General features: G+C 44.3%; 1 protein-coding gene across 1 annotated transcript in view; it reads right to left on the bottom strand.

The window, feature by feature from the left end:
- Window positions 1-6,524: 6,524 nt before the first annotated feature.
- Window positions 6,525-13,620, bottom strand: part of FGL1 (fibrinogen like 1) — a 28,158-nt gene continuing 21,062 nt past the window's right edge. Inside the window, exon 8 of the mRNA XM_033160505.1 lies at window positions 6,525-7,010. Coding sequence (XP_033016396.1) covers window positions 6,851-7,010 — 160 coding nt within the window. The 3' untranslated portion in view covers window positions 6,525-6,850. The remainder of the gene's footprint in view (window positions 7,011-13,620) is intronic.

The raw sequence follows: 13,620 nt of genomic DNA, 5'->3' as shown, positions 1-13,620 counted from the left end.
CTCTGACTGTTCCCCATTTCAGTTATGTGATCTTGGTATTGAGTGATAAATTCACGCTTGTGCACTTTATAGGTGTTGTGTGTCTCCCTTCCTGCACTGGAAGGTGTAAGCTGATCTTTCTTTGGCAGCCCTGCAAGAATTCAGTTTTTAGAGGAAAGAAATTAATACCAGGCAGCATGCAATAGCAAGGAAAGGAATGTCTTCTTAGATCTCATTTTCATTTAGATCTTGTATCACCTTTTTTGGGGGGGGGCACTTAATAACTTAACAAATGAGTAGAGTTGGTGTAGTGCATGGGTTTGCAAACTAATGCCCGGGGTCCAGATCAGGCCCAATCGCCTTCTCAATCCAGCCCATGGACGGTCCGGGAATCAGCGTGTTTTTACATGAATAGAATGTGTGGTTTTATTTAAAATGCACCTCTGGGTTATTTGTGGGGCAAATAACCAACCAAAATATAGTCCAGCCCCCCACAAGGTCTGAGGAACAGTGGACCGGCCCCCTGCTGAAAAAGTTTGCTGACCCCTGGTGTAGTAACTGGCAGACCAATCCATCATGGAGTGGCATAACTACTGCCGCATCTCCAGCCCTGCCACTATGGATGGAAGGATCTCTCAATTTTGGTTCTCATTTCCTCATCCAGCTCTCCACATTTCACCTGCGATTTGCATTAACAACAACAACAAACAAACAAACAAACCCACTCAAAATTCACCAGCATTTTAGTGCAGACTTCTCCCAATAAACACATTTGTGTATGCATTTTTTTAAAACCAATGTACACATTTCCCCAAGCAGTTTCTGCTCATATAGTGCATCTTTGTATGTTATGTTCACTATTATATTCATTTCTATGCACACTGCCCCCTGACATATGCATTTTTGCAAATATGGTTTGATTGGAGAACTGCATTGCAAAATTTGAATAAGTGCGAATTTTGGAGGGTAGTTCTGTTTTGATTCTCAATATCATTTCGGAAAGAGAAGATTTAATAGATTCGGCTTTAACTGAAAACTGAATCGAATTTCTTGGTCCCTTCCCGCTCTACAGTTTTATGATTCTTCCCTGTCACTAACCATTACTCATGACAGCCAAGGAAGATATCAGTGGGAGGGGAGGCTAAAGCTTGCTCTGGTCTTTGCCAGCTTGGAGCTGGCAAAGCAAGTGGGCTCCGCTCAGGTCTCATGCTCCCAAATGGCAGCAGTAAACCTGGCTCGATTCAGTCCTTTTCCCTCCTAGAACACCTCATTTCTGGTTCTACCTACTTGCATGTTTTGTGGGTGGAAGGATGAGGTTGTGTCACTCCACAGGTAAAGTCCAGTGGGGCTGTTCTGGGCTGCTGAGAGTGAGACTTCTGCCCCCATTTGATCCCCACCTCTGCCATCACAGCAGGTTGTGGTTTGGATTGTACCCTAAATGTGAAAGTGGCTGGCTGGCCTTAGGCAAGTGACTGACTATTCTCAGTGGCATTATTTGATCGGCAGTAGGAAGAAAACTTACCTAGTTTATGCAGATATTTTAAAGAATTGCCAAGGAAAAGCACTTGGAAGACTGCAAAAGTGCTATATGGACGCAACCATGTGGTTGTACTTCAGATACTTGTTTGTTTGTTTGTTTTTTAAGACAAATGCCCATAAAGTGCAGTATGTCATGCAGTAAAATGGTATAAAGCAATGGACACTTCAAATCAAATCAAAACAAGCTTTATTGTACTAGCCAAAGGCCATGATACAGTCATACAACCACCGCCAGGAAAAGAAACATCCATCTGACTATATAACTGCATATAAAAAGCAGAGCCACTGCCCGAAACATCAAGATCATGTGCAGATTGGGGACTCCACACAGCGCACAATATTTTCCTATTCAGACCTCGGAATCTCCTTTACAGTTTACAGCCATTTTTGCCCAGGTTCTTCCTGATCTTTCTTGCTGCCAGCTCAAAGAGGGCCACATTATAAGTCACTGGAGCATTAGCAGCACTGAGCAACCGTAGAACCCTCTCCGCCAGGGAAAGACAGCGCCATGGACACTTAAGAGACAAGTTTCTAGCTCTCAGCAGGTAGCACATGCATGCAAAAGGTCTCAGATTCAGACTCTGTGACATTTGTTGAGCTGTGAAGTGTTCCTGCCTGAAATCCTGGAGAGCTTATGTGAGGGTCTGCCTCAATATCAAGCAAGCTCCCTTGTTCCTGTTGTGATCTGGTTCATTGCCTGGGATGCTCCCAGAGCCAAATTTTACCACCGGAGGCTTAAATGACCTTGGCTGCAAGTGTCTGTGTTTCACTAGCTAAAGCAGCTTTACGCAAGCTGTGAACTCTCCTGGTCACAGTTATCCATGCTCTGTTAAGCTCCAAGTTAGACGGGAAAGTGTTTGGAAACATCAGCTATTGCAAAACACACAGCCGCTATAGGCTCTTAGCTGGGATCAGGTGAAGGGAGCACATCTCACTGATTCTTGGAGAGCAGCACTGGCTGGCAGCCCAACTTCAGAGCACAATTCAAAGTTCTGGTGCTCAGCTTTAAACCTCAATATGGCTTGGGTCTTTCTTAATATCAACCAGCTGGTGTATTACATGGGTCTTCAGGTACAGCACCAGCTCAGGTGAAGCAGGTGATGACTCGAGAGAGGGCCTTTGGGTGATCAAACTCCACCTATGGAATTCTCTCCCATGGAGGAGGCTTACCTGGCATTTGTGATGCTATCTTTTCAGTGACAGGCAGATACCTTTTTTCTTTCCCCACGCCTTTAAACATATGCCCAGATTTCAATATTTTTTTTATTGCTGACTTTATTTCACTATATTGATTGTTATTGTTTTATTACACTTTTATATGTGTTTTATTGTTGGTCGTGAACCAAAATACCTGTTGAAGGGAGCTATATAATCACAACATTGTTTTCCTTCCATTCTTCCTACTGCACACTTCTGTGGTACATTGTAAGGAACTTACACAGTATTTGAAGAAGCCACAAATTCCTTTGCTGTAGAGTTTGTATCATCAGGGCAAGAACTCATGAACAGAAGAATTTTCAGATGAATCTTGAATGTTCAGTATTTATAGCTTCAATGTTTTTTTTTCTTCCAGGGGGTACTCAAAGGTACACAGTACCAGTACCTCTTTTCTTGTTGTTAAAAAGTGTGACACTGTAACAACTTCATGGTGAGTACTGGCACCTATTTTTCTAGGGGGGGGGAAGCACTGTATAGGTTCATATGCATACCACAAACTAACACCTGAAACAGCTTCTTGCAACCATTCCCAAACCAAATTTTAATCAATTCCATGTAAAAGAACATTGTGTCACATTTTATTCATACTGAAGTAAAGATACAAAGCCTCGAATGGCAAATCTATATTGGAGAGTCCGGAATCCAGATTTCCTGCGCCAGCTCTTTAATCACAAAACCACTTGCCTTTATTTCCTAAAGCACAATGGTGTGCTGTATAAATAGCACCTTACCCTGCAGAAGGAATGGGAAAGAAACCAGGAAGCAACACCAAAACATTCTCTTCCTGCACTCATGTATGAAGAGTGGTATATACTTGAGCTTGGTGGATATAACACATTCAGATCTGAATTAGACAGCTCTGAATTTGGTCTGATTGTGAAGCTGCTGCACCCCCGCCCCCCCAAAAGAGGAATACAACCACTAAATGTGGAGAAGTTATCATTTAATATGCTTCAGCTACTCTCACATTCTCAGTTAGGAGTGTCAAAGGGTAGGCTTCCATCCTTTATAAGCATGTTTGCTTGTAAAGTGGGGATTCAAGTGCATCAATACATTGCATCTGTAGCTCCCACCCTCGTTCCAGAAGTTCAGAGCAGCCTTGTCACTTGGGGGAGCGAGGGGCCAGGCCAAAATTTGATACACCCACCTGCTGTCTTTGTGCTGCCTTCCCAAAGTTGGCTAAGCGAGGTGCCGGACTTTTGGAAGGAGGTGCAAGGCTCTGGCAGGGCCCCAGAGCCCTCCCATCTCCTTCCGAAAGCTGGGAAAGTGCTAACTAGACTTTGGGAAGGAAGACTCATGCCTCCTTCCCAACATCCAGAGTTGGCATCCCCAACCCTTGGCCCTCCAGATGTTTTGGACTACAATTCCCATCATCCCTGACCACTGGTCCTGTTAGCTAGGGATCATGGGAGTTGTAGGTCAAAACATCTGGAAGGCTGCAGGTTGGGGGTGCCTGATCCAGAGCCTCCTTACCCAGATTTGGGAAGGCTGTGCAAGGGCTGCAGGGGAGGGTGTGGGTGTGTAATGTTGCTGAGGGTCTCCAAAAAAGGCCTAAAGGGCTTAAAGGGCTGCATGCAGCCCTCAGGTCATGTGTTGGACCTAAGCTAGAGGAAAACTATGCAGAGCAACAAATGCAAATTTTACTTTTTTCTACACGCTTCTCAATCCTCCATCTGGGCAAGCAAGTCATTATTGGGGTGTCCAGGGATCATTCCAGCCAAACAAGAGCCAGAGAAAGTGGCTTGGAGGGGCACCTTTTGTCCCAGGTCTTGAAGTTCCCCATCCCTGGCTTTAGCAAATGCTCCACAGGAACCGGATTTCAATATCACAGTGTAAACAAAAGTATAGGAAGTGTTGAGAGGTGATACCATTTAAACCAAACAGTGAGCCATGCAGCAAAAAATGATAAGGAGCACATGACATTATTTTCAAAGTTTGGGTTTTTTTGCTCACATTTACACCCTCTCTATGCTTCCCATTTCATGTACAACGCCGCACTATAAAAGGCCCATTGTTTCCTGTGGTGCTTTTACTGCATTAAAAACAAAGAGATAAAATAAATGAATGAAATCCATCTTCGGCTGTGTGCAAAGTAAATCTGACAGCAATTAACAGTGAGCGTGTTAATAAGATAAACTGGGGCTGGCCCAATACATTTTGCTGCCTGGGGCCATGAACAAGTCGGTGCCTCTCCTCCTTCCAACTCAGCTGGCAGCTGAATCTGACTTACGCACTTATGACATGATAGCATTATCTGCTGCATGTGAAGCACCAGGCTAGTTCAGAGGTGAGCATTACAGGTCGTGGAATAGGTACAGCTCTGTCCTCAATAGACTGGCATTGCTAGGGGCTTAGGAGGAACAGCCAGGAGGTTGCTGCTGCCGCCACCACCTCTCAGCAACCCCTCAGTCACCTCAATGCTAGGGCCAGCCGTGGGCAACACATTTACTGCAATAGGAGGACAGCCATTTCCCACAAACCACATCCACCACCAGACATCGTATGTTACACTAGGTGTTGGACAGGGAAGGCCATGCTTACAAAGGCACAATTAGGAGTTTAAGGTAAGCTCCCAGTTCTCCGTTGCAAATGGGGCTCACGGACAGCGCCAATCAGCTGACAAAAGAAATCCCCATTGGGAAATCCCAGTATTAGAACCATACAAACAACCCCATTCTGAGTGCCCTGCACTTTCTAAAGTTTGCCATCAATATCTTTGCAGCAGTTTGGTTTCTCAAAAATGGAGCAGCTATAAGGGTTGAAGGGAGTATAACTTTGTCCCCAACCATGTCATGAGAACTAGCAAATAATTCTGTTCTGTTCTGGCAGACACCCCATACATTTAAAGCACACTTCAAAGAAATGTTGGAAATGTAGTTGGAAATTATCGCTCTGGGGTATAAACTACATTTCCCTGAATTCTTTTTTATTTATATATACTTTTTCAGGTTTATACATTTCACTGATTTTACAATCATTTTGACATTTCAAAACTTGACTTACTTCCCCCTCTTTCTGCAGTTCCTTAAATTTATTTTTAATATCTTCTGCATATCCAAATTAACTTAATTTGCTCATTTATTCATCTTCTTTAAATATATACTTTTATGAAGCTGCAGGTTATTACAATAATCCTGCCAATGTTTTTTATCTGTTTACAATTTATCTGTAAATATTCAATAAACCATTTCCATTCTTTCATGAAAAGATTGTTATCTTGGTTTCTTATTCTTCCAGTAAGTTTTGCCATTTCTCCATATTCCATAAGTTTTTGTATCCATTCTTCCTTTGCTGGGACTTCTTCTTCATTCCATTTTTGGGTAAGTAACATTCTTGCCACTGTAGTCGCATACATGAATAAGTTTCTATACAGTTTACGTAGCTCTGTCCCTATAATTCCCAATTCCCCCCTCCCCAATTCTTTTTGTGTGTTGGGGGGGGGGGGTAATGTGCTTTAAATGTATGGTATCTATGCAGCCTGTGTCCCTTATGAAATTCACCTCCCCCAGTCTTAAACCATACATAAATGTAACATGACAAGCTGAATATAGGGTTACAGAAAATTGCAGACACTGCGCGATGAAGCTGCAATATATAGGTCACTAGTTTAAAGCATCTGAAAGATGTGGTTTTTTAATAGGTATATCCAGACTGTAAGACTCTAAAAATATATATATTAGAAGAATTAAGGTAGCATCGTCACTTGGGATAGTATGTTAGCCTGTTGAACAAAATCGACAGAGAATTGTATGATACCATAAAGAAAAAAGACAAATCAGACAATGAAGTTACCATGTAAACTGTCCAGTTTATCTGTTGGAATAAAATACATAATTGTGGCCTTTATCATGAAGCCCAGTGGTATTTAAATAGTTCATATAGCCACACTGTAAATGCTGGGCAGGGTTATGATTTGCCTTGTGTGAAACCTATTTGCCTTGACAAAGGGCTAGGTACAGCTAAGCCCAGAAACACTTTGCTCTAGGCTGGAAATTCAGCTACTGTCCATGGTAGAGTTTTCCACGATTTGCACAGAGATGAATGAAGAAAGCCAGAGTCCCCATACGATCCAGACAGGCTTGCACAAAAAGGATGAGCGCCGACATCATTAAACTTAAACCTCATTAGGGCTGAAGTCTGACGGCCGGACTTTCATGACAACTGATTTCAAAGAATACCACCAACCGTGCCACGTGTACCACACAATACCATTGTCTGTCGCTGCCGAGTAGGGTCCATTGTAGTAGAGGCCGTTCAGGTTGGCAGAGTGACATCTGGCAGAAAAAAGAGAGAAATAAAGGATATCCTTTAGATTCACACGGAACCATCTATGCCCTGTGGTGCTTTCACGCAGCAAATGAATGCACAACAACTGTCTCAAATGTACATGCAACACGCAAAGCAAATGTGGCTTACGTTTTCAAATCAGATAGATGCTGGTTTGAGGGGGAAATGCATCAAGACGCAGTATTTCTTTGGATTGCAGCTAACATCTTGCATACATGGCTTTGGACAGCAGGGGTGGGAGCACCCTGGAGCCTGAATAAATGGTAATCTATACCCAGCCTATGTGTACGTGTAATACTGTGCTTTAACACATTACTTAACCATAAGGGCAGAGGTCACAGTTTACTACTTCTCACTATTACAGCCACTGTATGGAATGTTTTGAAGCTGCAACTGTTCATTACCGTACTTTACATGCACCATGATTAAACCTGGCAATATTATTGTCACCCTAAGCCATGACATATTGCTCTGTTAGTTCCTTCAGTCCCCCTCTCCAATATCATCCTAAATATCCTGCAGTAGCCAGGTCCGGATTAACCACCATGGTAAAATACTATAATTATATATAGTGGCATCCCAGTGTCTCCATGAGATAAGTACACATCAGACAGCAATTCAGTATGGGGTGTGGGTGTGCATTACTGAAAAAATCAGGAGACCTCAAAGGTACCATGAAAATGATTTATTAGCCAAATAAATTATAGACTTTGTGGCTCTTCAAGGGCAACTGGTTTTTAATTCATCTGAAGGATAACTGTCACTCTGAGATAGTATCCAACACTCTTTAATTATCCTTTGAAAGGATTAAATCAGTTGCCCTTGAAGAGGAGTTGCAAGACTTGAAATGCACTGGACCAACAAATTATTTTCGGTGTGCTACTGAAATCTCTTCTATCTGTGCTTATTGCATTGGTGCCTTTCCTTCCTTCCTGCTTGTATGCTGCTGTAGTCCTTCTACCTGGCTGCATTAAAATTCCCACAGTTCCAATATCTGGATGTTGTTGCCTTGTCACATAGCATGGGATCAGTTACTAGGTGTGTGTATCTTACAAAAATGTAGTAATTGTCCATCGCAAAGGATATATGATCTCTATCACCCGCCCTTGTTTGCTACTCTAAAGTTTTCTGACATAGGGTTTGAGAACAGCAGCCTTAAACAAAAGACTTTTTTGTTCCTCTTTCCTGCCACTTTGCCTGCTAATCGGCATCATCTGAGAATGCTTCCGAACCTGTGATGATTGCACATGGGAACAACCACATGAAAGAGGTGCAGTTATGCGCCTTCCCTTCATTAGTGGCTTTGGAGCAACTTTGTGAATGCATTTCCTGCCAGCACTTGGGGTTTACATGATAGAACAAAAAGTAATTACCCACAGCCTGGCTATTAGGCAATTGATGTCTATTTGCTAGGAAATCTCAGTGCAAGTTAAATATAGGCAGACTGGCCATCGGCCAGCAGCTTAGGTTCTCCGAGCTACCTTTTAATTGGCTATGCAGAAATCCTCCCTCACTAGCCCTCTCTGCAAACTGTCTTCAAAACTGTCCATGATGCTACAGGGCTTTATTTGTCTTTGTAAGAAATAAAACAGCTCTGATCCATCTCCCCACCCCCAAACGTCCAGCAGGAGGTCGGAACAGGGCCTTCTGCGGCACATTGCCGTGAGTCAGCCAGTCTACAGCTTCCGAATGTGAACGTAACAATGGTAAATGCCTTGTCAGTAGTATTCAACCGCTCAGAGGCTGGGAGAGGGAAAAGAATATCTCATCAGACAGCCTGCTCCAGAGCAGGACAGGATTTCTCATTTTGAGCAGCACGATCCTGCCACAAGCAAAATTCCTGTCATTAGATGGGGGTGGGGTTTTGCATGGAGAAAGAGCTTGCTTCTTGCAAGGAGCTGTAAGAGGGGTGCAATCCACATTTGCCCCACTCCACTACCCCCTTGCAGGATCCCTCTCTATTGTGGGCCAGGTCAGGCCACCCAGTTGGACAGTAAGTTTTGACCTTAGCTCAAGGTGCCAGTGTGCTTTGCTGTTTAACACAGGAGTAAATTACCAGACAATAATGGCCTGCCCTTTGAGACTCTGTTGGAACAGGGGCTAAGCCTGCTTTTCAGAATGTGATGGAATGGTGGTCCAGTTTCATGAAATGCTGAGGATATGGCCCTCAGCCTTGAGTATCTGTTGAGGCAAGAAGCTTAGAAATTCATCAAGAAATAAAACAACAAGCCAAGGAACTTTTGCCACAGCTCAGAGGTAGAACCCCTGCTTTGCATGCAGAAGGTCTCAGGTTCAACCCCAAGCATCTCCAAACAAGGATGGGAATGTCTCCTGCCTGAAAATGCAGAGAACAGTGGCATGTAGTCAGTGGACTAGGGGGACTAGGTCCCTAAATGTTCCTGCTAAATTGGAGTATTAAAATGTTAAAAAGTCTGGTGCCTGCTTCCCAAAGCCCAGGAAACCTCTGCCCAACATAGAGAAGGAGGTACAATGCTCATGCGTGCAGCGCCAGCGCCAGCACCCAGTTGCCCTTTCAAGCTGACACCTCTGGCCCTAACCATTCCACTACCAAATATATATATCACTGCACCACACTGTCAGAGAGCCCCTAACAGTCAGTACACATAGACAAATACTGTGGCCCCCTTCTTAAAAGGACCTCCCTTGACTTGGAAGTGTTGAACAATTATCACCAAGTGGAAAATTTCCCTTTTGGGCCAAAGTCCTCAGGAGGTGGGAGAAGGGGTCCAGCTTCAGGCATGCTCGAAGAAGACTGAATACCAGGCTCTATGTCTCTATGGCTTCAGGCACAGTCATGGCAGCCTCGCAGGGCCCAGGAGAGGAAGGTGCAGGAAGTACATTATATCCCTGCTCATTGTTGCAAAGGGGGCCCGGGAGCCAAAGGAGGGGAGCCAGAAATTTCCCGGGACCTCAGCAAACGTTTGCACCTATCGGATGAAGAACGAGGATTTGCATTTTGTGTAAGCCTACATTAAAACGCATGGCGCTTCTTCTGCTGCCCGCTTCCTGTTCTGCCAGCGTGCCCCCGCCTACTACTCCCAGGCAATCCAGAGAGGTGGTGCTGAAGTCCCGGCAGAAGAGAGCATGAGCAGGTGAGGCCTGTAGGCGACACACTCCGCCTGCTGACGGGGCTGCCATCTGCCAATGAAGGGTGCTGGCGGTGGCCCACCTTCAAACAGAGGAGGGCGAAGCTGCTCATGGCCACCATTATCATCACGAACAGGTGAAGAACTGACTACATGTGGTGAATTTTCCAAACAACTCTCCTAAGAATCAGGAGGTGGTTAATATTTGCATTGACTCAAATTATATTGCCAGAGGTACAAAAAAAAAAAAAAATCTCCACTCAACCCTCCACCTCCAACTTAAGATATTTCTGTTCTCCAAACCACAAGTAAATACTCAAGTAAATGAGTATTTCCCCGCCCAGGTGGGCCACTTTCTGCAAAACAGCCCAGAGAGCTGCGTCACCTTTTGTTGTTCTTACGTGACCAGGGTGTCCTGTCAGTGCTGTCCTTTCCCTGCTGGTTGCCACTTCTGTTCTTGCAAGCATCCTGCTCTATTGAATGCTCCATTGTTCAGCACAAAACAACACAGCTTTAAAAATCAGCAGGCAGGAGGCGTTGGAATGGAGATGGGCACTGTCCTTTTCGGAGTGCATCAGCACTGCACAACAAAGTCACCATCGCACACCAATACCACCAGTTCTTAAAGAGACACCAACTCCCTTCAGCTGCAGTAGAAAACCTCTTGGATTTACAGGCCACCAAATACCGACATACATTAGGCTCAGTCGCTGACAAATCTCAGTCGCTGACAAATTTTTACTGGGTGCCTGTCATGCTCAAGCAGGACAGCTATTTCCCCTCTCCACTATGTGCTCACCATTATTATTCTGCCCCAGCAGTTGACACCATCACATTGACTCTGAATTGGACTGATTCTTTAGAGCATTTTGCAGATGAGCCTGATCCTATGAGCCTCTATGCTGAGATGGTGTGAACTTGCGGCTCTGCACCAGACAAGGCTGCAAAGCTTCTCCTTGCCTTTGAGATCGGCAGAGCAGGTGCCCTTATAATAATAATAATAATAATAGATCTCTCAGGACCGGTGTTATGTGGTCCCAGCGGCCACTCCCAGTCACCAGTCTAGCTGCCGCATTCTGGATTAATTGCAGTTTCCGGGTCACCTTCAAAGGTAGAGCGCATTGCAGTAGTCCAAGCGGGAGATAACCAGAGCATGTACCACTCTGGCGAGACAGTCTGCGGGCAGGTAGGAGCTGGTACCAGATGGAGCTGGTAGACAGCCGCCCTGGACACAGAATTAACCTGTGCCTCCATGGACAGCTGTGAGTCCAAAATGACTCCCAGGCTGCGCACCTGGTCCTTCAGGGGCACAGTTACCCCATTCAGGACCAGGGAGTCCCCCACACCCACCCGCCCCCTATCCCCCAAAAACAGTACTTCTGTCTTGTCAGGATTCAACCTCAATCCGTTAGCCGCCATCCATCCTCCAACCGCCTCCAGGCACTCACCCTTGCTTTAGCCGTGCCAGTGCTTTGCCAAGAGATGAGGGAATAGCAAGTGCTCTTTATATTTTATCCTGTGTGTTGTTTAAATATTAGCGTCTTCCAATTCAGAAACAGCAGGGCCTTCCTGTGCCACTACAAGGAATGTTGGAAACCGGAGCAGAATTTGCCGCAATTTACATGTTTGTCGGAGGTCAGGAACAGAAATCACCCAAGCAAATATGAATAGAAATTTGCTTCATCTTTTTAGTACACACATATTATTATTTTACAATTTATCCAATTTATATACCATCCTTCATCCGAACAGCACAGGATGGTTTGTAATATTATGTAGTTACATCACTTTCTGTATCATTTTTGACATTTTCATTGCAGGGAAATGCATTGGAATTGATTGCATACTTAATTGTATTAGTTTTGGCACTTTGGGGTGACTTTTGCCAATTCCTCTCTTCATTTGCAGCCCCCCACAGCACCACTTCCATTGACTGCCCCGCCCAAGCCAGGAGCAGATTTTCAGAGACTGCAGAGAAGCAGGAGGTAGGAAATTCATATTCCATGAATGTTAACTTCTTGCGTTCATGGAAAGAAAAGGCCAGGATCCAAGCCTCCATTGGGTTTGAAACTAGCAATAAAAAGTAAACAGCGAGAGCTGGAATAATCTATTTATGGTTATTATTCTGTGACTCCAAAAGATGTGACTCAGTTGGGTATATTCAGCAGTGATTCACCAGAAACAAATGGTGACTCTCCAAAGAGCTTAGTAAAATGCAGAAAATTTTCCTTAAGTGGAAGATTTGACTTCGCTGCGAACAGGATTTACACACAGGTTCATTTGCTCCCTTTTATCATTTTAGTATTGATGAGAGTAAAAAGATTTAGGTTTGGGCCAGCCCCACTTAGGACTGCTTGAATGACACTTGCAGTCACTGGTGACATGGCCTGTGAGTTATTAGGTAAGGGACAGGTCTGGGCAATTTCCCCACAAAAACGCAGAGCAAATAAAGGGTGACATAGACAAACATCGTAGCTAATTTTGATGGACAACCCTTGCCAAGCGAATTTAGATTGCTCTAAAATGGTAAAAGGCAACTCATTTCCAAAGGAACAAGCACATTTATTCTGTAGTTGTTGCATAACTATATTGCCTTACTATTTTTAAATCTAATGACTTTTCTTTCAGCAGCTGCCATTAAAGTTTTCTTATGTATGCCGCTACTAATCCAGGAGTCTTCCTCGCCTGACTGATTTTGTGCAGGCCTCTGCGATGTTGCTAAAAAGGTGTGGAGTCTCTCTGGACAAGGGGATTAAAAAATAACCCCGTTAACATTTATTAACTCATTTCCAGCGCTAACCTGCCCTACATTTCCAAACAAATGCCACATCTGATCTGGAAAGGGGCCAGATGAGACGTGACGGTGGCAGACCTGTCTGTGTGTGTCAAAATTGGATTGTGGCACATTTAATATGAAATCGGGCATTGGGCAACTTAAAGGGCAGCAAGGGAATGCGGGAAAGGAGGGCTGAGTCCCTCCCTCCTGCACCAGCACTACCCCAATTTGTTTTGCACCCTCAACAACTTTTTCACAGCAGCTTTTCCCCCCAAAAAAGCAATGGGCTAGATTTAATGGAGTTGTTGCACTAGCGGAAATCAGCTTGAGCCCTACTAATGAAACAGGACTTCCCCCCCTCTCCTCCTCCTGTACTAACCCTGCACTGCAGCCTCCCCAAAATCCACTTGGGAGAACCCCAAAAACAGGGCAGTAGAGGGGTGATCTTTCTGTCTAGCAAACAGAAATGATTGCACTGATGGAACAATTAATTGTCTTAGTGCAACAATGAATTTCCCCCTAAGGTGGTGTTTTTTTTGTTTTTTTTTAGGGTGCAGGTGGCAGCAGTGGATACAAGCAGGGGAAGCTTTTGTTTAATACTTATTATTTTTCCTTATAGCTGCACCCAGCTTTCCATAAAAATGGACAAGATTGCTAATATAAAACACACACACAGCTTTAATCATCAGGACCTCTAAATGATTTATGTAAAAT

The sequence above is a fragment of the Lacerta agilis genome, chromosome 9 (assembly GCF_009819535.1).
Source record: "Lacerta agilis isolate rLacAgi1 chromosome 9, rLacAgi1.pri, whole genome shotgun sequence".
Classification (NCBI taxonomy): Eukaryota; Metazoa; Chordata; class Lepidosauria; order Squamata; family Lacertidae; genus Lacerta; species Lacerta agilis.
This window is presented reverse-complemented; position numbering and strand designations above follow the sequence as displayed.